Below are 22,199 nucleotides of genomic sequence, written 5' to 3' on the forward strand. Positions count from 1 at the left end.
CACCAGAGCTGGGCAGAAAAAAGTTAATCCGTTAATCGTTAATTAACGAAGTTAACATATTGATTAACTAATTAACTTTTAAGTTAATCGCAAAAACTGTTAACGGTCTTATTAACTTCCGTTAAATTTAACTTCCGTTAACAAGTCCGTTACTCGGATAAGTTAAAGCGGGCGCGCGCCGTGCCATATGCACGGCACTGGATTTGCATTTGCATTGTGTTGGTGTTGGCAACAGTGTATGCAATGAACAAAAATTTGTTCATTGGTAAACAGTGAAAACCTAACCTTGTTTTTCAATTACTATAGTATACTACATCATGCAACCACAACCAAGTCAAGATATTCATATTGAAACGGAAACGGAGATTGCAAGCGGCGGCACTAGTGATGGTGATGAACCGCAACAGAATCCCTGGCCACATTTAAGTGGATTTGTTGCGTATAAAGCAAGATTAAGGGATACATTGGTTTACGAGTGCAAACTGTGTTTGCCTAAAACATCTACAATCAAGGCTCACGTTTCAAGTTTGAACAACCTTAAACAGCATGTAAAGAGGATGCATCCAGTTAAATATATACAGTTTGAAGAAATAGTAAAGGCCGGGTCAACTCGTGGGAAAATAAAAAAGAGGCCAAACTCTTCAAATACAAGTACTATCGATTCTAATGCTGACAGCAGTGGCAGTCATTTTCTTTCACCACCATCAACAAAGAAAGTACGCCAGCAAAGCATTGGGGAATCGTTTGGCATTGTAGCTTCTGGAAGTGCGGTACCCCAAGCTAGTGTGAATCGGTGTATTGTAAACTTTTTTGTGACTAACATGATTCCACTACATGTAGTCGAATCTGATACATTTAATACACTTATTAAAACGTTGAACCCTAGCAAGAGTACGATCTCGAGAAGGACATTAGGCAGGCGTATCGCTGATTCTCACACTCTGTTAAAGCAGCGCTTGATCAAGTAAGTACTTCCATTGAAGGATTTGAGTGTACGAAATATTGCATAACTTTGTATATTTCAGAATACTTGATAAAATTGATTGGGTGGCTACAACGGCTGACTGCTGGTCTGCTCACAACAAAAGTTACTTGGGCATGACTGCCCATTGGTTAGATCCTGCTACCAGAGCGAGAATGCGTGCAGTGTTAACTTGCACCAGGTTAAAAGGTGTTCATTCATATGATGTACTCGCCCGGACAATGATAAATACACACTACGAGTTTCATATTGACAAAAAAGTAACCAGGTTAGTTGGAAACCTACTTATCATTGATATCTTTATTTATAATTAAATTTTAGAACTACCACCGATAATGGCAGCAATTTTGTTAAGGCATTTGTTCAATTTGGCTCTGAAATACCAGCCGATACACTATCGCTGAATTCGCTGCCACTATCAGACATCGACGACATCATACCATCACATGATATGGACTCTAATCTCGACAATCCCGTTAGTGCCCTCTTAGCAGAAACTGCAGAAGAACAGGAGTTAGAGTATATTTCACTCGAAAATGTACTTGTTATGTCTGAAAATAATAATTATAACGACAATGATGATGATGTTACACTTGAGAACTTCAATAATTTGCCAGTTCACATGAGATGTGCTGCTCACACATTTAACTTAGTGGCAAGCAAAGATGCAGACGCTGCACTACAAAATTCTGTTTTCAAAGGTCCGTACAGAATTGCCATGGCAAAATCACGCGCTCTTTGGAATTTGCAGTCGCGTAGTACGGTGGCGGCCGATTGCATTAATACTGAGTTGGGCAGGAGGCTGGTACTTCCAAATACAACAAGATGGAACTCAACGTTTGATGCTGTTGTTGTTCTCAACGCAATTTTAGAAGCAAAAAGACCTGCCCTTCATAGAGTGATGACTCAGCTGAAGGTTCGAACTTTCAATGATCAAGATGTGACCATATTGAAAGAGTATGTGAAGGTAATCAAATGAATATCTAGCATTAATATTAAATTAAATCAATCATTTTTAATTTATTTGATTTTATTTGATGGCAGGTCATGTCACCGGTGGCTCGAGCGCTAGATCAAGTTCAAGGAGAAGCTCAAGCATATCTCGGGTCTCTCCTTCCCACGGTTGCTGCAACAGTATTTAAATTGAAGGATATTCAGTCAAGCGGTCTTGTGTACTGTACTGCTTTGGCCAGTGCTTTATTAACCGGCATAGAAAAAAGGTTTGGCCCTCTTATGGAGGATGAGGAATGCCTGCTTGCAGCAGCCTTTCACCCAAGATTCCGGCTGATATGGCTAGAAAAATATGACAGTAGCAAGGTAACAGCAGTAACGAAGTGTATGGAGGTGAAAGTATTTGCTCAAATGCGCGAAAGCAACGAAAATGAGAAAGCTAGCATCAGTGGAAGTAGTAATAATGAGGAAGAAGAGGATGATTTCTTCACTACTGTTACTAAATCGGCTGAGAAATCGATGGGCCACAAATCTCTTAAAAGTAAAGCTCAGACTTTAGTGAAAACCTGGTTAGATGCGAAGTCGAAGGATTCTGTTACGGATGCTGCCTTCCTAGGAGAAGCAGTTTTAATAAATCTCTTTATTAAATATAATACAGCTATTCCCTCTAGTGCTGCAGTGGAACGTCTTTTTTCCACGGGTAAAGATATTTTGCGGGCTAAACGATCATCCCTCTCTGATGAAACTTTCAACATATTAATGTTCATGAAGGGGAACATCCACTTTATGCAAGATGAAGATTTTCTGGCGTAAGGTACATACATCGTACTTCGCTACCTTTTCTTCTTTCCTTAAGCTCCATCACAATTCTTCTTATGCAATAAACAAAAATGGCTGTACTTAAAATACAATAAATTTTATATTTCTCATTGTTTTTATTTTCTCTATCTAGCCTGCCCTACCTACGCTTAACGCTATGATACAATACACGTTTACACCTGAACCTAACCTATTTTTATTTATTAATTATTATTATTATATTATATTTTAATATTAATAAATACAAAATACTACATCTACGCTTAATATATCATTATAAATGAAATAATGTGTTGCGTTTTTGATTTACAATAGAATCCTCCATTAATTCACTGATGTAACCTCAAAATTTTTGACAGTTAACGGTTAACTGATTAACTTTAACTTCCGTTACATTTTCAAAAAACGAAAGCATTAACGATTAACGAAGTTAACTTTTTCATATAACGGATTAACGATTAACGAAGTTAACTTTTCGATTAACTGTGCCCAGCTCTGCGTATGATGCATACAAAATTCTCTGTACGTTACGTAGCGATTTCTCATCCCCGAGGTTTTCCTCTTATCAACACCTTATCGTTATAGTTGGCGCTTCATTGTGTCATTGCTTGCGGTTGGGTACGGAGTTTCTTGCTAATAATAAGCGAATGAATAAGTACTATAAAGGTTTATGACATTTTTAGTTTTGTTCCAGTAGCAAAAGTGTGTTTGTACGTTGTGCAAGTGATATTTCTGGTAAATTGTGGATATATCCAAAAATGACTGCGGTAGAAATTCCGGCAAGCCGTTTCGAAAATGATTTGGAAGATCTAGGTATGTGTCACAAGGATATTTAAATTTTGTTTTTATTATGGTGCTTTCGCGTGGCCGTGAACGTTTACTTTACACATGGCATTGAATAATGTTTACCTGTGTAGTTAATAATCAAAAAGCAAATTCTGTGGGTGCACATATTTTGGAGTAGAACGTGATGTAGGTCTCGTTTCACAGTGTCAATAGATCAACATGGAATAAGCACCTAATTCTCGTTCACTGCAGAAATCACATGCGTCCAAATCAGCAAATTTATTTCCTAGTTGCCAAAGGCAATTTTGTGACGAACTTCGGCAAGGGTGAACCCATCTTACAATCTATCAAAATGTATGGTACCAACTGATGGTTCTTGCATTATGAAAAAGCATTGCGTTGATCAAAAAGATTCGATGCGGTTATTCGCCTAGCTCCTTTTTCTATTTTTGCATTATTAATAATCATTTTTCTGCAATTTCCTGCCTGTCGAAATAACGATTATCATTGTTTAGCATACATGGTTTACTTGAAATTTTTTAAAAGGTTCTTTAATGCATTTTGCAAACGTATAATTGCACTTGGTTTCTTCATTTCCCGAAAAGTCCTAAATCTTTAATTTTTTTCCTCTGCGAATGAATTTTTCTTCCAATTTTCAAAAAATAATTTACGATTCGGCATTTTCATGTTGAAAAACTCCCAGATATCAAATTTTGCCGAAATCAGAATTTTTTCAGGCTCTTTTTTTGGGGTGCACTATCTTGGTGAGGTTATTTTGGGAACATTTACACCAAATTTGAAAAGACATACTTACTCAGAAACCTGGATGAAACCGTCAATCCATCCTCCTCTGTGCTACAGTTTTTGCGAAAAAATTTAATGCGATTTGAATCTTTAGGGGACGTAGCAGCGAAGCGAAACATGTTGGACTGGGCCCTCGGTTTATTTGAAAAAAATGCATAGAATGCACTTATTTTTTATGGTAGCGGCCTCCGGAGTGGATGGTAGTAGAACGCACTATTATCGTTCGAATGCTTGCTTAGGTTTACTGTAAAATTTCCTGTAAAAGTTTTTGTAGCAAGTTGGAATATTGGGAAATGAAATTGGGTTTTCATAAATGATACCACGTCTTAATTAATTTACTCTCACTTACAAATTACATCTTTGGCAGTAGGTCGAGGTCAGGTCAAAAAGTTTTTACTCCTAACCTCATTTTTTAAATGGATCACCCTGTATATTTTAGTCGAAAAAGATGGCGTATTAGATTCTCTTTTCAAGAACATAACACAAAAATTGATCCATAAAGATTAAAGAAAGATTTTTAGAAACATTTAAAACATTCAACTATCTTGTAATTTTTGTGTATTTTTTTGAATCACTTGAATCTCTTATATTTTCGAAAACTGCAGATTATTCAACAATCATTATAAAGAAACTTTATAAAGAAACTTAGAAGTTAGTTATTAAAGAAAAAAACTGAAAACCTCTGATTTCGAATAATCTAAATATCAAATCATTATAAAAACTACAACAAAAAGTGTAATATGAAAGTCTCTTATTTCAATGGGCCATTTACAAAAATTATATCAAAAATCTAAATGGCGTGTTTGGATGTATAAATAACTCAAAGCTTCCTTTTAGTAAATGGAATACCGTATCGAATTTTTTCAAGATTAAATTAAACGATCGTTGTATTTTCTTGTCGATGATGTTTCAATCTATGATCAAACAAAGCATATCAGTTTCCGTTTTTATCTTAAAGGCGGCGTAATTAACATAATAATCAATTTAGCAATTAATTTTACGGATATTCTCTCGTATATCATAAATTATTCAATGAATTAAAAAGAATAAGAGCTCTCAGTAGAGTTTGTGCACATTTCTATTTCTGAAATATTCAAAGCTCACTGCAGATTTTTAAAATTTCTAAAACATTCTAAACAAAACGTTCAACATTTTCAAAATGTCCTGTTATTTCAAAAACATTTAACAATCCCAAAACATTCAAATATCTTTAACAGTTTAAAAAAAATGAAAAAATAGTTTTCGCTTTAAGGCAAAGTAACTTTAGCGCTCGCTAGCGCATTTACCATAAATTGATCAGTAGTTCCCGAAAGGTCATGTAACGTAAGAAATTTGACATTGCGCAGTTTGCCCATGCGCACATCTAATTTTTTTAGAATATACGATATGGTTGTCTTTACAAGAACCATCTATGGTTAACATTTAAAAAAATATATCTCCATAATAAGAAAGTTGACATTTCGCAGTTTGCCCATGCGCACATCTGATTTTTTTACAGTATACGATATGCTTGTCTTTATAAAAGCATCTGTAGCGAGAGTTAAAATTTCAAAAAAATAAATATAAGAAAGTTGGATTGCGCATGCGCACATCCGATCCTTAAAATTTCAAAAAATCTATAAAAAAGAAGTTGGCATTGCTCGAGAACTATAAGTTTTTAAAAATTTCGAAACAATCCTGTTTTTGTCGGACTTTTTTCCAATCTCGTTCAGAATCTAGGGATAAAAATCGTTTAAAGATTTAAAAAAAGCTAAATAACGTACACAAAAACTGTTGTAAACTCGTTGTGTTTAGAAATTGTGTTTATAGACTTTTGGTGGTCTATTTCCAATCATACCATCTACCGCCTAATTTGTAGGGTAATTTTTCGAAAGAAAAAAAATTCATTCACGCCTTTATGTGATGGTTTTGTCCGTCTGTTCCTGTCTAACTCGAGAACGAAAAGAGACGGCGATGTCAAACCTTCGCCAATCCATTTCTACTAGTTCAGTGGTATTGAATATGAGCCAGTTTTCGTATGCGAGCAGAGTGGCAAAATATTCCTCCACTGAAAATCGTATGTGATTCTTTGTATCTTGTTTCGACATACTTACTACTACACACTGTATCCAAGATAAGGATGTCTATCATGGGGATCTGGGAAACCGTTGAAGATGCGACGATGGTTAAATTAGGGAACATTTTCGTATTTAAGCAGTTATTATCATGCTGTAAAAAAACAGAAAATTCCAACTACTTCCGAAAAACCAACATGTGCAGATCTTGTTTTTTTTTATCTTATTTGCCACTTTTTGGGCTCTACAAAACATCCTTGAGAAATTTTTAATACAACGTTTCGTCAACTTATTTTTTTTATATGACCCGTAAAAAAAATACGTGCTGTATTGAGTACTTAGCACTTTTTATTACGAATACAATGATGTACGGCACACAAATAAATCAAATAGGTATTCTCGCCCATTTAAGGCCATTTGTACCCCAATAGTTCGTCAGTTCGGTTCACCTTGACTGGTCAATTTTAGAATTTTGACTTGAAAATAAAACTGGAACTTGAAACCCAAACCTAGAACTGGAACCCTAAAAGCAATGACGTGTTAAATCCTGTGTAATTTACCTCTGATTAATAGGAGGGTTATTTTGAAACTAATTGTATAGTGTTCTGGAACCAGTAGCCCCACGTAGCTGTTTTTGGTAATGGCAAATTATACAGATTGGATATGTTGTCTGGAACACTGAATATATTTTCCAAACTACAATTTTTCCAAGGAAGTTTTTTTAATGGTATTTATAAAGAATTTGCTACCAATCTATGTACTTTAAATTTGTCGTCAGTGGCAAGGGGGGCATATTTTTTTAAACATATTGTTAAATTATAGTACACTTTTTGGATATAGCAAACAATTAAAAATAGTGGTTGCTGTTAAAAAAGAAATTTACCTCACTTGACTCTGCAGAAGTACGCTACTGATCACAATTTTAAAGTATGTAGATTGAATAGGTACCATAGAAAAATTCTTTAAAAAATTTTTTTTTTAATATCTTCTGCCACCCTCCCTGTATACAGGGTGAGTTCTTTTTCATTTTCACTATAGAGATCTCGTAAATCGTAAGAGATACAAAGTCGCTGAAGTAGGCAAACTTATTCTGAATCATTTTCCGGTTTAGTTATGGCCAAAAAATCGAAAAACGTCATTTTCGAAAATGCGCTGGCGTTCGCTTATTTTCAAAGATATCAAAAAATAGATCATAAACTATACCCTATCTCTAAAACAAAAATACAGCTAATAAGTGAATTAGTTCGTCCGTCTGAGGGTTTCAAATCTCAGCACTGAGGCCCCGCAGAGCACCATTTTGATCAATTAAACACAATTTTCATATCTGTATTTTCAATCATGTTTCTTGTTTTCAGACGCTCTACTGGCAGATCTTCAGAACACCGTATCGCCTAGCGGGGGTGGTATCGGTGGTAGCACTTCCGGGTACGGTTCTCTGAACGGACCTCGAATACCAAGGCAGTCGCCCGTTGCTGAAAATTACACCAATAAGACAGAGACGTACGAAGTGAGATCGGTAAGTCCGTCTGCATTTATATAAGACGTGTGTGTTTGCTATAAGAGCGGAATCACGCTGTCGGTAAGGGATTGTCTAATCGTTAAAAACATAAATTGACTTTTCCGGTGTTATTCAATTGCTCTATTAGTTTCAATCCTGGCAGTTTGCCAAAGAGAGCTAAATTTATCTTAAACTTGCGGGAGTTGGACAGATGGAGCCACTTGATCGAATCCCGTTTGTTCGTTTTGAGTGCTTAGCGTAAGATGGCGTAGGTATGTTGATTAGTAAGAGACTTGGTCCTCTATTGAATACAGTATTTTGTAGGACTCTCATCAGAGAAGAGTTACTAGCTAATTGGTTAATAATCGAACAAACAATCAAGAATTACATCGGTATGCAAAATATCGATTTCCGGCCCTAAAAAGGAAATGCTAGCAAGACAGACGCAAATTGAATTTGTGTGTCATATGCGAAGTGCTGTCGTGAATGCTAACATTTTCTAATGGTTTAGTAATTTGTAATAATTGTTTAATGTACCCATGCGATATAAATAAAACGGTGCTTGTTACGACGCACATACGTAGCTCTTTATTTTCAAGAGTTACATGCTTTTATTTTTGTTTTATAGCGTTAGCGTAATAAATTCTATGCCTGTAGTTTTGTGTGTGAGAATTTGGCTAATAGAAGGCAATGTTGATTAACAAGATCCATGCGTTTACAAATAAGAAGTTATTTTAAATTCATTTGATTTACATAAAAGTGCGTTGCCAATTTGACTAGTACCTACGTGCAGTGGCCATTTGCTGAAAATGTCCTGCCAAGGAATGTGTTACCCTAGGGGTATTTTTTGAGAGATCAAATTTATTGCATTAGAAAACTGTCTTGACGGACCTACTTCTACGATGTCGCATACCAGGGGGCTTTCAAATTTCCGTGTCGCTCCCACCCCTACGTCCCAGATGCTGTTTGGAACGGAAAATAAGGGACCAGTTTGGGTTAAATTTTGAGTACGTTTCCCAATAATAGGACCCAGTAATGTACTACCCTATTTTGAACAGCATTTTAGGATAGAGTTTTTCTATGCTCAGGGCGAGTCAAAACCGACTGCCGTGCTGGGACCGTCTGCAATCGTGGTTAGACAAAACCTTTGGAATAATCTTTAAGATATACCGCGAATGCCATTTGGTTTGCGCAATGCGCCTCCCAACTTTTTACACACTACAAAGTTTGTGCAGGTGCAAACAGAAAAACGTATGTAATTTGGTGCATGCGAGGGTTTTAGGTCGGTGTACACGAAATTCAAAAGTTGCTATGTAGCCGCTGTCAGTTATTCACCGACTTGTAATATCCACCATTGTCGTTTATTCAAAATGAACTACCTCTAGCCCAATATTGAAATGCAGAGCATCTTCCTAACCTACCCGATGCGATTACATGTTTAACTTTCGATATGTCTCTAATCGCATCGTGCACAGTAAGACAAACGGACGGACGGACAGAAACAAATGTTTCAAATTAATTTGTGCGTATGAACTATTTTGTTTAAATAGTGCCGTGCCATTGTGAAACACCCTCTATAATATTTTATACTGATATGGGCAACCCAGGGCATACGCACAGTATAAGTCGGTTTCCCTGTTTTTGGTTGGTATGCCTGGGCATGTCAAAGTTTTGGTACTGTACCTCGTATTTGAACTTTCTGTCCATCCGTCCGTCTGTGTGCATGATAACTCGCGAATGGTCTCGAATTTTCCAATTCTGTTTTCAGTAATAGGTAGACAATGGTCAAGGGCAAATCTGATTAAATTTTGGTCATTTGGACTTGCAGTTCAGAGTTTTCGAACGAATTAGCAGGGTGAGGAAACGGAATTTTAAGTCACTTTGCGAAATCAACGAAGTTCCATAGAATTAAACGCATTTATTACAATCGGCCATGTTTGTCGAAAAGTAAGAGAGATTGCGAAGGGGAAGCAACTAAGATTTCTATAAATAGATAAATTAATTCAATTAAATAATTAAAATTAAAAATGATCAATAATTTTGCAAAAATTCTGAATTTTTGAAAAATTAACATCTAGGAAGTGTACAAAAAAAGCCTGAAATCCTCTTTGTCGTATCGACCATAAAATAGGTTGTTTTTTTTTAAATTGTAATATTTGCATAAGTGTTTTGACAATCAGTTTTACATTTGTTTGTTTTACTATTCTAATCGTTCCGACACGTGGAGGCGTCAATGCTTTTGGCAGATGGCGCATATCCACCATTGATTCTGGAGTATGTCCAAATCTTTCTCAAATATGGAAATGGACGCTATATCACGGTTCATGTCACTGTAACCGTCATATTATACTTAACGTAAGGAGGGGGGTGTGGGGGATCTACAAAATTTTCTATCGGTGATAACCGATCATTTTGTTATTTCTATAATTGTGTAGATTCAAGGTCCGATTCTCTCGTGCTATTTCATCACCCATTTCACTAATTGATATCTTCCCCCATACAGGGTCGCTGATAAGCCTGCAAACGGTCGATTATCGGGGAAAATATACAAAGCTTTATATAATAGTTTTAGAGTCTACTAGGCAGTAGCAATTTTAATTATACAGGGTTGGCCATAACGACGTGGCATATTTTCGATTTTTCAATTATTTTCTTAATTTTAAGCAATATTTTTAAGAAGCATAATGTACCTAAATTCAATCCTTTCCGGGTTATCGAGTTTTGAAAATAAACGCTATTCCAAAATTTATTGAATGAGTGACATCGAATTTGTAATGGAAATTTTCAACGAATGAATGAACTACCGTCGTCATTCCCTATCTCCTACCGGGATCGATTGGTATTCTTCCTATCTCGGGAACGGAAAAAATGGAGCGTCTGGAGGATCAAAACCATAACCTCGAAAATCTCGAGAAGGGAATGTCGGGGAGGTGTTCGTCGAAGGAAAGTGGACCGTCTGGACCAGGGTTATCTATTTGTAGGTGTACCGGTAACGCAAAATTTGTATTTAATTTTTTTGTGAAATTTCGTTGTAGAGTTAGAAATTTTGAGATTTTAATTGTTGGATCAGTTTAGTTCCTGATTTAGTTCCATGTCATGTGAAAATCTGCAGGGTCTAAAAAATTAGAAGGTGAATTTTCCAATAAATTATATTTGGTGGTTTCGAGTTTCGTACTCGAATTGAAGATCGCTCTTTTATTTGATCTGTAGGGCGAGATTTAATCAAAGAATAAATAAATAAAGATGTCCGATTTCGTTAACAATTTGCCATTTTGTGGGTTGATTCGTAGCCTACCGATAGAACTAGCCGTGACACTCATCCCCACTATTGCGTTGACGTCACAACTGACGGCGGCCGTCATATCGACTTTTAATGTAATTAATTCCAAGTAGTTTAATGTTGTACACTTAAATTAACTGTATTCGAACAGAATAAGTAAGAAAATGTCAAATACGTGCTGCGTCCCTGGTTGCAAAAGCAATTATAGTTCAAGAGACAAGGTTCCTTACGGTTTTTCGTGTTCCGAAAAATGAAGACGATCACAAAAAGTGGTTAAGATGTATTCACCGGGACAATTTTGAAATTACTAGTTACTCCAGGGTTTGTATAAAGCATTTCTCCGACATTTTCATTATTCGGGTAGAGACCAGATTAAACTTGCTGAAGACACGTATCCCACCATTTTTGAAAATCAGCCATCATAATATGAAAAGGATGTAAATGATGAGTCACGGGAAAATATAGACCTTTGCAACTACAAATGACCGAAAACCTGTAGTCTCTAGGTGCTCCAGGGGCCGAGATCTCCATGGAACAGACAGACAGACCACGGAATAACGAGCACATAAGCGTTACCTCAACTTCGTTGTGTTACGCTAAAAAAGGCAGATGTGTGTATTAGAATGTATAAATTTTATTTGTTTTCAGCTCGGTTTTCAGTGAGTATTTGTTGTTTATGTACGTATTTAATAAAATTTTTGCATAATAACACGTGTCTATAATTAGGAAACAACATATAACAATCCTGCGGCTCAAAATAAGTAATTACTAAATGTTTTCGCGTTAAATGTGTACGCACGCGAATCAAATTGCATTTAAACACATAGTATCGCGTTGCAGTGGCCCGTGACGTCACTAAATCAATGTCACGGCTAGATCTATCGGTAGGCTACGGTTGATTCCGTCGATTTTAATCAAGTACTTTCATGATATTCCCCAGTCTGTCAGTCCTATTTCATCTTGTCTAGTGTTATGGGGGGAAACGCGCAAGAACTGGGAGCAAAGTAATGAGAAAAATGTTTAAATTTGAATACTTGATGCTTATTAAACAAAACTACAAAGTAAATCGGTAAACCTGACAACCTGAACGAAGGCTGACATCGACTCTTGTTTGTTTTGAACAGATTTCATCAACCATTAGACAGCGCCATCAAATTATTCTCTACGATGAAAGAAACTAGGCCAAAGTTTTCTCAAGAAAAGTACTGCGGAAACATTCGTTACGTTACAGTCAGTTGGCAAGTGTCATCAATTTTGATGGTGACTGGAAAAACTTTTTACTAATTTAAAATTAGTGCCAAATTGTACAAACAACTAAGATCTTTGTTCTTTTGATCCGACTGACCTAGTTAGGCGCAATACTAAAATGCAATTTTTTTTGGATTTGCCCCAATTCAATCTTTTGAGTACAATGAAATTTTGAACCATTCTGGAGTGGAGAACCTTGGCTTCCACGGCCGAAATTTGGATCTGCTTACTCGCCTAGAACATAACAGGTGGAATTTCCTTGGTTGATAAAGTGATAAATTATGTTCCGACAGCTGACTATATTCGTCTTATTTATTATGGCAGTAACGAACCGTATCGGCAGACGAACAATTTCGCGTTCGTTATATTTAGAGTCTTGCCTAAGTGGAGATATTGGTATTTATAATGTAACCTTGAAACGTGATAATAAATTCAATTTTACTATTCAGAAATAAGCAAGACGGTCAGGTAGGATGTTTTAAATGATTATGTATATGTTATAAGCCATTCTCAATTTAATGTTCTAATTTTCGCAATTGGCAAGCGCGCCAAATTGAAGACACCAATTTTGGGGGATTGCGGAAATTTTTTTGTTAGTTAGTACATCTAAACAGTAAGTGTTAGCGAACCCTTTGTTTAAATTTAGCCCAGATGATAAGCCAATTTGCCATAGAAAATTTTTTTCTTATTTTGTTAATGAATCATGCACTCATAAGCGAACTGCTTGTATTAGGGTCGTGTGCAGGCGTCGCGGCGCGGATGCTCCTCTGTTCCCGCCATTTATTCGTTCCATCGCGTATTACGTCTCTATCGGACATTATCTAAAAATATGATTGCGTCTTCGTCCGCGATTTTGAATAGCGTTCGCACCATAAAGGGACCCGGTGACCGCTGTTATTTGAGTAACTTGACTAAATCAATCCTGCAAAAGTTATTTTTAAAATTTCTTAGGTGTAATGCGTATTAATATTTTAATTATCGATAAGCGAAGTGGAATAACGCTAAACAATCTTGGCGACCACTTTCGCATCGTGATTACTGGTTCAACCACTTGTTGGATTTAGTCAACAGGTGGTTGAGTGCTTGCGGCTTACCAAGCTTTGCTTTTGCTTACAGGGTACTTATGGAAAAACTCAGCCTTCGGGTGCACGAAACCCTACTCAACCCCCACATGGAGGTTACGGTTCGGGGTATCTACCACAAAATTCCGGACCCGTGCATGGCTCGGACAAGCGATTTAACAACAACTTGTCAGAGCTTGACACACTCCTTCAAGATTTGAGCAATGCGCGATATGCCAATACCGTTGGTAAGTACAATTTTGCAAAAGGCGAACCCCTGAACCCTCTGTTCCAGAAGTGATGAATGGAACGGTTAATGGAACTTACAACGGTTCGGGCGGACGCAGCCCTGGAACATACTCTCGCCCATCCAGCGCCCAAAGCACCCTCAACCGGCCAACCGTTGATAGCCTTCTTGACGAATTAAACGCGGGGTGAGTTCAAAACGCAATTGTTGCGAGGCGGCGTGCGTATTTTTAATTTCACGGAAATATTCTTTTCCTAATAGAAATTCAAAATTAAACGTACGATCATGGTTAAAAGTTGATTAGTAAATTTAGAACGAGAGATCGAGGATTTATCGCTCTTGGCACTATTGAGACCATTAAAGTCACCCGTACAAGGGTATTACATTTAGTTGATTATTTAATAAGGCCGCTTAATTACAGTTCATAATTTGATTAGTTATTTGGTTAGATCTTGTAGTGTTTTGGCAATCGAAAACGTTCTTGTAGTTCCTAAACTGTATTTATAAAATAACTAACTCTTTCTGTAATATCTAGGCCAGGAAGTTTTCGTTGACTATACTTTTAGTTTTTCACAAAATGGTCTATATGTTAGATTATTGTCTTGAAAAATGTGTTTTGTAGCAGTTTTGGAGGTGTTGTGCGCAGCAATTATGTAAGTACCGTCTTAGTGTCTTCTAATAAAGATCTTTAGGTGATATTTATTGTCTAGAAACCAATGAAAATTGTCTAAATCAAGTCGCATAAATTTTTTATTTCCCTACCACCTCTCATGGTTGTGAATTTTTTTCTTCGTTAATCATTGTTTCGAATTGCACGACTAAAGTGAAAAACTGATGAATGTTTGAAGAGTCGTCAGGGATTTTTAGTTTTCTTCTAACGATATTGTTTCCATTTTAAAATGGCTCCCATATGAAAAACAAAAGTTGGTATCGGTATGAAGTCAAGTATTAATGTTAACTGAAATTCATTTCCAGCATCTGACAGAACAGAAAAAGTTCCCTAAAGAAGTTTCAAAACCAAAAATCAAAAACGTCGATTATGTTATATAATCAAGTAATCAGTTCATCCCTCTGCATAATAGTTGACTTCATAGATTGCAATCATTTATTGATAAATATAAACTCCTATCACCTGCTCAGTTCGGATTCCAACCTGAGAGATCAACAGGTTGTGCACTGCAATGGTTCTGTACACGGTTGGTAGAATACCTAGATAAACGAGAACACCCGCTAGGAATATTTTGTGATCTGACAAGAGCGTTTGATTGCGTCAATATTAAACACTTATTGGATAAGTTATGGCAATATGGCGTAAGGGGTGTAACTCTGCAATGGTTGTCCACATTTTTACTAGACAGGAAACAGGTTGTCACATTGACTCAATACCAAACTGGAGTTTACAGTAAACACACATCAAATTCTACAACTGTGAGAATGGGCGTCCCACAGGGGTCAGTCTTGGGACCCATTCTCTTTTTACTCTATGTCAACGATTCCTTCAAGCAATATCCGATGTAAATCTACGTAAACTTCATCAGTGGTTCAACAGGAACTCTTTAACTCTAAATGGAAACAAAGCAAGCTACATTAGATTTCATAATTACCATAGTGAACCTCAAACTATAAATTTATTAATCGACGGTAAGGCGATCCAAAAAGTAACTTCTACTAAGTTTTTAGGAATTATAATAGATGAACATCTAAACTGGAAATTGCACTGTACTAAGGTCATTGATAAACTTTCCAAACTAAACTTTATGTTCAGGAACTTGCGGACGGTTATGATGTTACCACAGTTAATAAACATATATCATGTGTTGGTTGCGTCTGTAATTAGGTATGGTATATGTCTATGGGGATTATCCAAAAAGTCAAAACACGTATTTGTATCTCAGAAACAAATTCTGAGAACAATTACGAATGTATCCAAATTTCATACCTGCAGGGAGATCTTCAGGGAACTTAACCTCCTTACCGTAACCGGCATGTATATATTTGAAATAAGTAAACTTATTTTTAATAGTCAGCAGAAATCAAAAACAAATAGAGATGTGCACTCTTATAATTTACGCAACAATGATCAGTTCAGGACAGAATTGGCCAGATCAAAAATAGGACAAAATTCTCCACTAGTTTCAGGAATTAAAATTTTCAACCATTTACCTCATAATATAAGAACCTGCCTTACATGGAAAAAATTTAAAAAGAAATTGTACGAGTATCTAGTCAATGGGTGTTTCTACAACATACAAGAATTTTTTATATCTTCCAATATTTAATTGTTTGTTTGTTTAACTTTGTTTGTTTAATTAATGTTATATTGACTTGTTCCATACAAATGTTATTTGTCGAAGGAATTAAATAAAAATGAATGAATGAATGAAAAAACTCACCCTGTATAATACTCCTCCGCTATGTGTTAAATTTTCAATTGTTCACTTCAATACCTCATGTGTACGTGGTATTGTAGTGTTAGGGGTTCGTCAGACTTGAAACATCAGTAAATTCGAGATGTTCCTAAAATTGCTGAAATTGCCTCAACTATAATCTAGTATCCAAAGGCTTTAAAAAAACGAAAGGCGGTCAATTCGATTTTTCAAGCCTTGTTGACTAAAATTTTGATTGTTTTAACATAGACACGCTAGATTAAAATTTAAATATTTTAAGATTAAAATGTCACTCTTTGAAATGTGAAGTGTCATTGTATTCAGAATGTCATGTTCTATTGAAATATGTAATAAACCCTTAAAGCAGATCTAAAAAAGCGGCAGAGCACCTCGATGTGAGCCTACGGGGTCATTGAATGTGACCCATTTTCAATAGGCTTATTAAATGTGGCATATAGATCAACTATGCAAAGTTTGAACTAAATCCCTCTAAGCGTTTACCAGTTATCTTGTTAACAGACAAACAGACACTGTAATTCTGGTGAATTCTGAAGTCACAAACTACAACTGAATTCCTTTTAATGCATATTTACCTTTCATACACAAGTTTACTATGAGGTTTGCCATAATTCGTTCATTTCGGTCAAAAGCTGTAGACGCTACAGGCGCTTTTTATAATTACACCCTGTATAACTTAACGTAAAGATAATAAAAAAGAGAATACAAAAATGCCATATGTAAACAACAGTTTTTGCATTTTAGCAAAATATTTCTTAGAGCACGTTTTTGTGTACAATTCCATCGCGATGTAAAGTTTTTATACAGGGTGTTTTTTTGTACGGCCCTAAACTACATTTTTCACGGACGCATAGGTTTTTTTGTGTGTTAATGGAAATTAAAAATGTAGTAGTAGATGAACTAATAAAAATTTACAGATAATCAAGAAATTGTCATTTTAAACAGTCTTGCCATCTATTGTTCTCCATGAAAACGTACATGTCTGTTATAAAAATATTTCATATAAATAAAAACAACCATTGTCTATCGCGATGGATTCTACAGATTCTACAATTAGTGGCCTAAGAAAGAAAGATAACTGAATTCGGTTTGCCCAGTGATGTCTATTTAAAATCGGGTCCAGACGTGTATGTCCATTTTTTCTATATCTTAAAATAAATGGGTTTCCATAAGAGAATGTCCAATTTGGAGAATTTTTTTATGATGTGATATGTTATTAGGTATCAATCTCAAACTTTTTGTGCTTGCTATTTCTACAGTAACCACATATCCCTTGCTCTCTGGGGTGTCCCATTTTCGACACTTTTTCTATAGTATCTCTGTAATTGTTAGTGCTATCAAAAAAGTAATACAGGCCTCATGGGTTCTTTTTGGGTCAAACTAAAAATGGTAAAATCAAAATTTGAAAATATTCTCTCGATTACAAGGTACGGGGGTAAATCAAAAAATTGTCAATTGCAGAAAGATCCTATATTGTTAGTTAAAAGAGAAAAGTGTTTATTACAAAAATTTCTTTACAGTGACTGTTGAATAATCGCCTGGTTTTAAAATACCGAAGTATACGGGGTCAACTAAAAAAGTGATTGAATACACCACATACTATATACTTTAATCTCTGAAATTAGCGTATTAAATTCCCTTTTCAAAAATATAACGCATTATAGATGATATTCAAAACAGATTCAAGTGATTCAAAATTTTTCAAAATTATAAAAAAAGAATTTTAAAAATGGTTATTCATAAAATACAATACAAAAAGATTTTTGAATTTTGAAATTGAATTCTATATTAGGTTTTCATAAACCAAACAATAAAGCGGATCATTTGTCTGTTTCTGTATTGGAAATTTTTTATTTTGCACAAAAGAACAAAAACTATTTAATTAGTATAATAAATTAATAACAATTAAATATTAGACGTTTTGTTTTTAAATTGTAACATGGTAGTATTTCAATTTTGGCACAGTTTTAACGTAATAAATTGAAGGTAATTTTTCTACTTAAAAACTAGAACTAGGCTAAAGAGTTTTTTTAATGATATGACATGTTGTTACTTTATTACCAGTCTCAAACTCTTTGTGCTTGCTATTTCTACTATAACCACATATTTCTTCCTCTTCAAAAATTTAAAAAAAATTTTACTCAACGCAATGATCGTTTGTAATTGAATTATAGTCTATAAGTACTCAATGGAAATTTTCTGTTGGGTTACACTATGCAATAATCTTTTGTCCACCTAAATTGATCTGTTTACATATTTTTTGGCCGATGTACTCAATTAGTACTCTCCTGGCGTATACTAACGATTGACGATTTGTGACATAATGATTGCAAATAACTGTGTATTTGCAGGGAAGTGATCTACACGGGACCGAAAAAGGTAACAATAACAGTCAAGGAGACGAAGACCGAAACTGGCTATCCTGGAGAAGTCGAACTCTTATCTTCACATGTTACAACAACCCACCATGCCCCACCTGCTGCTTCGACGGCCACGCGAGAATTGGACGACCTTATGGCCACTCTCTCCGACTTTAAGGTAATTTTTTTTTTAATTTGAACAGATTAGTTTGTGTGAATCTGCCAAGTGTTCTTAGTCCAATTGGCATTTGATATTGACCGTTTCGAAGCAATATTAAAATTGTTTTGGTGACAATTAATTCTCTTCAGGTTTACGAATATTTAAAGCTCCATCAATACGCTATTGTAATATCAATTTTTAGCAACCTTTAATTATGCAAGGGATTTGTTTTGATTTTTTAAAAATAAATTCATAATGCGTTTAAATTTAGGTCGAGATTTAAAAATAGCTTGCTAAATATAAAACGCGTAAACGCTCAACGAATATTCATACAAACCTGTAAATGTTATAATTCTATAAAAAGTTTTTTAATTCACTTCAAATATTTTCTCATCGGAATAACACCTGGATTGATGAGTGCTAGTAGGTGTTGGCTTTTTTCGAATTTATATTTTTAAAGTCTTGAACAGAGATGAAAATATTCACATTTCGAGTGGATTCTCCGTGGTTTTCCCGAGGGGAGGCGAGATGTTAGGTGGTGGGGAGGGTACCTAGAAGTGGGAATTTCAACTTCTTGGCCGGGAAATGGGACAAAATTGTTCAGTTCATTTTAGCGCGTTTAAGCAACGGTTAGCTAATTTCATTTATTTTTTTAGATTTGCACAAAAGTTGTGCAACTTTAACTTTTTCTGCTTGCAGGTATCCTCAGGTGGTTTACAACACCAAACGGTAACCGACTCTCAATACGCGCGTCCAGCCAAGGCTACTCAGTTGCTGACATCAAGTCCAGCACCACCAAAGCAGAATTTGGATTCTATGCTTGGAAATTTACAAGCAGACATGAGCAGACAAGGAGTAAACACCAGTCAAAAGGGATGCTGCAGTGGTTGTGAAAAGCCCATAGTTGGTCAAGTGATCACAGCTTTGGGAAAAACTTGGCATCCGGAACATTTCACCTGCTCTCATTGCTCCCAGGAACTTGGTACCAGAAACTTCTTCGAGAGAGATGGAAAACCTTACTGTGAACCAGACTACCACAACCTTTTCAGTCCCCGTTGCGCTTATTGTAATGGACCAATCCTGGATGTATGTCGCCGTTATAAATACTGACAGAAAAAAAACCATCTATTTGATTACAGAAATGCGTAACTGCTTTGGAAAAAACTTGGCATATGGAACACTTCTTCTGCGCGCAATGCGGAAAACAATTTGGAGAAGAAGGATTCCATGAGAGGGAAGGCAAACCCTACTGCCGCGACGATTACTTCGATATGTTTGCGCCTAAGTGCGGCGCTTGCAATCGTGCCATTATGGAGAATTACATATCTGCTCTTAATTCTCAGTGGCATCCAGATTGCTTTGTCTGTAGAGTAAGTATTTTTTTACAGGAATGTGCGAGTACATGTAAATGTAAATATTAAAAAAACTAGGATTGCAAGTTAGCGGTGCAGGGAAAATCATTCTACGCTGTGGAGGGTAAACCTGTTTGCCCAAAATGTATTGGCGTTGGCGAAGAGGAAGAAGAGGACTAATGCCCCTATTATGCCCCCCTCCCCCAGATATGCCCACCTCTTAAACATGACCCCATAACACATCAACATGAGCAAATATCTTTACACTTATTTACTATAAGTCTATATTATATAAAGTCTTTATAAGCAAACATATTTGTATTTGTTGTAGTAAAGAATAAAAAAAAAGAAAAATCAAAAACAAAAACAGAAAAACAAAAGGGAATAATGACTACGCAGCGAATACGCGCGAGTCGTTACATGCATTTCCTAATGCGTGATCCCGCCTTTTAGTTGTTTGTGGAATTTGCTACAACAAATCATGTATGCTTGTCGATTCTGTCGTATCACACCCACACAACTGTCTATTAATATGAGACATTGAAACATTGATTTCCAAATATTATTGAGTAATCTTAAGAAAACATTACAAAGATACTCGCTTAAGGTCAAGGTTTTGTGTATGTCTGGCACTATTTATCGAAGGAATGTAATTTTTGGGCAATTTATCATCATTTAAAATGCTGCCGCTGACGCCATCTCTTGCACAGTTTTCAGCTGGTCTGATTAGTTGACCACATTTCTAAAATTCAAAATTCTGACTTTCCATAGGCAAAGCGTAGGCAATTGGGAAAGCGAGCAATGGGTCATCAATCACACACGCTAGAAAGTATGCGGAGAACTGGAAAGTTTTTTAAAGCACTTGCAGGCCATGAAATTAAACATCATACCTACTGGAATTGAAAGTAAATTTCAACCATTTTTTTCGACTTACAGTTTAAAAAGCAGTATGGAATGAAGAGTATAAGTTTGTTATGCTCAACAGTCTAACACTAACATGAAAAACCGAAACATTTTCAACTGCAATATCTGCATCCTTCCATTTGTCATGGTTTATAAGAAAAAATTAAAGAAGGGCAAATTTTTACATTTTGGACCTTTGGTTTATTTGAAAAAAAAATGCTGTTTTTTGGTTCCCTCTACCATTCCATTTTTTCCACCACTTGATTGTTACAATATATCAGAAAAATATTTCCTGAGTTAACGGACAGCAAAAACCAGAAGAAACACCAGCCAAGAAAACAATATCTGGGGGATCATAATGCTGTTTTTGCTTTTCCACACTAAATTATTGAAATTTTCACTTCTTTCCTGTCTGAAATGTCTTAACAATTTTCAATTTTTTTCTAGGACTGCAGACAACCATTTTATGGTGGTTCATTTTTCGATCACGAAGGTCAGCCATACTGCGAAACTCACTACCACTCGAAACGAGGATCCCTCTGCGCCGGCTGCCACAAGCCGATAACGGGTCGATGCATTACGGCCATGTTTCGAAAATTCCACCCTGAGCATTTTGTATGCGCGTTCTGTCTGAAACAGCTTAATAAGGGTACATTTAAGGAGCAAAACGATAAGCCATATTGCCATAATTGTTTCGATAAACTGTTCGGATAAATATTCATTTGTGTCATTATTTTACATTATTAATGCATTTACTTAAAAATTAACAGCGACAATTAAAGTAGTATAATAAGCCATAAACTGTAATTAATTAATTTGGTAAAATGGAATTATATTTCTGAGGTGCGGTGTAAGAATGTTGTGTTTGTAAATACTAAATTACTTATTCGGTATTAAATAATGTTATGTATTTATATAACGAAGACGAGCGGTGATAATTGCACATAGTTGTTTAAATCACATTCTTTTAGAAACTTATATTTTTTGTTGACTTTTTGGATGTTGGATAGTGAGTATTCATTTTTTATTAACATTTAAGTATTGTCATTTGTGTGTCTTTGATTTTTTGTTGAAATCAAACTAACATGTTAATTACAGTGTGATTTATTCTTACAAAATACAGAACTGATAACACCAGGGGAATTTTTAATGGTAACCTTCCTAAAGCCACTCTAGGTGTTTCAGGTAATGTACTAATTTTATGCCCTCGTTCTAATTTTTCATGGTACATATTTGTATGCGTTTCCAACCAATTTCCATTTGTTGCTGAGAGACACTTGTTAAGTTAT

General features: G+C 35.7%; 3 protein-coding genes across 9 annotated transcripts in view; 2 read left to right on the forward strand and 1 right to left on the reverse strand.

Moving 5' to 3' along the window:
- The window catches only part of LOC116177335, a 334,411-nt gene that overhangs the window by 121,570 nt on the left and 190,642 nt on the right, over positions 1 to 22,199 (reverse strand). The gene's annotated exons all lie outside the window — the stretch shown is intronic.
- Positions 22 to 2,864, forward strand: LOC116177338. The gene is made up of 4 exons (XM_031496299.1): positions 22 to 964; positions 1,026 to 1,250; positions 1,304 to 1,949; positions 2,027 to 2,864. Exons 1-4 carry the CDS (start codon positions 318 to 320, stop codon positions 2,744 to 2,746), a joined length of 2,238 nt encoding a protein of 745 aa, XP_031352159.1. The 5' UTR covers positions 22 to 317; the 3' UTR covers positions 2,747 to 2,864.
- On the forward strand, positions 3,496 to 21,808 carry LOC116177341 (leupaxin-like). 2 transcript variants are annotated; one of them, XM_031496303.1, is made up of 8 exons: positions 3,496 to 3,565; positions 7,752 to 7,912; positions 13,539 to 13,731; positions 13,779 to 13,917; positions 18,487 to 18,673; positions 19,355 to 19,741; positions 19,795 to 20,025; positions 21,358 to 21,808. In XM_031496303.1, exons 1-8 carry the CDS (start codon positions 3,511 to 3,513, stop codon positions 21,622 to 21,624), a joined length of 1,620 nt encoding a protein of 539 aa, XP_031352163.1. In that variant the 5' UTR covers positions 3,496 to 3,510; the 3' UTR covers positions 21,625 to 21,808. The 2 variants fall into 2 exon arrangements, with proteins under 2 accessions (XP_031352163.1, XP_031352164.1); XM_031496304.1 differs by lacking the exon at positions 21,358 to 21,808 and adding an exon at positions 20,086 to 20,389.

Source organism: Photinus pyralis, unplaced genomic scaffold (genome assembly GCF_008802855.1).
Source record: "Photinus pyralis isolate 1611_PpyrPB1 unplaced genomic scaffold, Ppyr1.3 Ppyr1.4_LG7, whole genome shotgun sequence".
Taxonomy (NCBI): Eukaryota; Metazoa; Arthropoda; class Insecta; order Coleoptera; family Lampyridae; genus Photinus; species Photinus pyralis.

What these genes read in the sequence shown, in the direction of transcription:
- LOC116177338 (XM_031496299.1), top strand. Translation starts at nt 318, where the DNA reads ATGCAACCACAACCAAGTCAAGATATTCATATTGAAACGGAAACGGAG. An exon ending in ATTGACAAAAAAGTAACCAG is followed by an intron (nt 1,251 to 1,303) that starts GTTAGTTGGAAA and finishes ATTAAATTTTAG; the next exon opens with AACTACCACCGATAATGGCA. An exon ending in TATTGAAAGAGTATGTGAAG is followed by an intron (nt 1,950 to 2,026) that starts GTAATCAAATGA and finishes ATTTGATGGCAG; the next exon opens with GTCATGTCACCGGTGGCTCG.
- LOC116177341 (XM_031496303.1), top strand. Translation starts at nt 3,511, where the DNA reads ATGACTGCGGTAGAAATTCCGGCAAGCCGTTTCGAAAATGATTTGGAA. An exon ending in AGACGTACGAAGTGAGATCG is followed by an intron (nt 7,913 to 13,538) that starts GTAAGTCCGTCT and finishes TTTTGCTTACAG; the next exon opens with GGTACTTATGGAAAAACTCA. An exon ending in GTAATGGACCAATCCTGGAT is followed by an intron (nt 19,742 to 19,794) that starts GTATGTCGCCGT and finishes ATTTGATTACAG; the next exon opens with AAATGCGTAACTGCTTTGGA.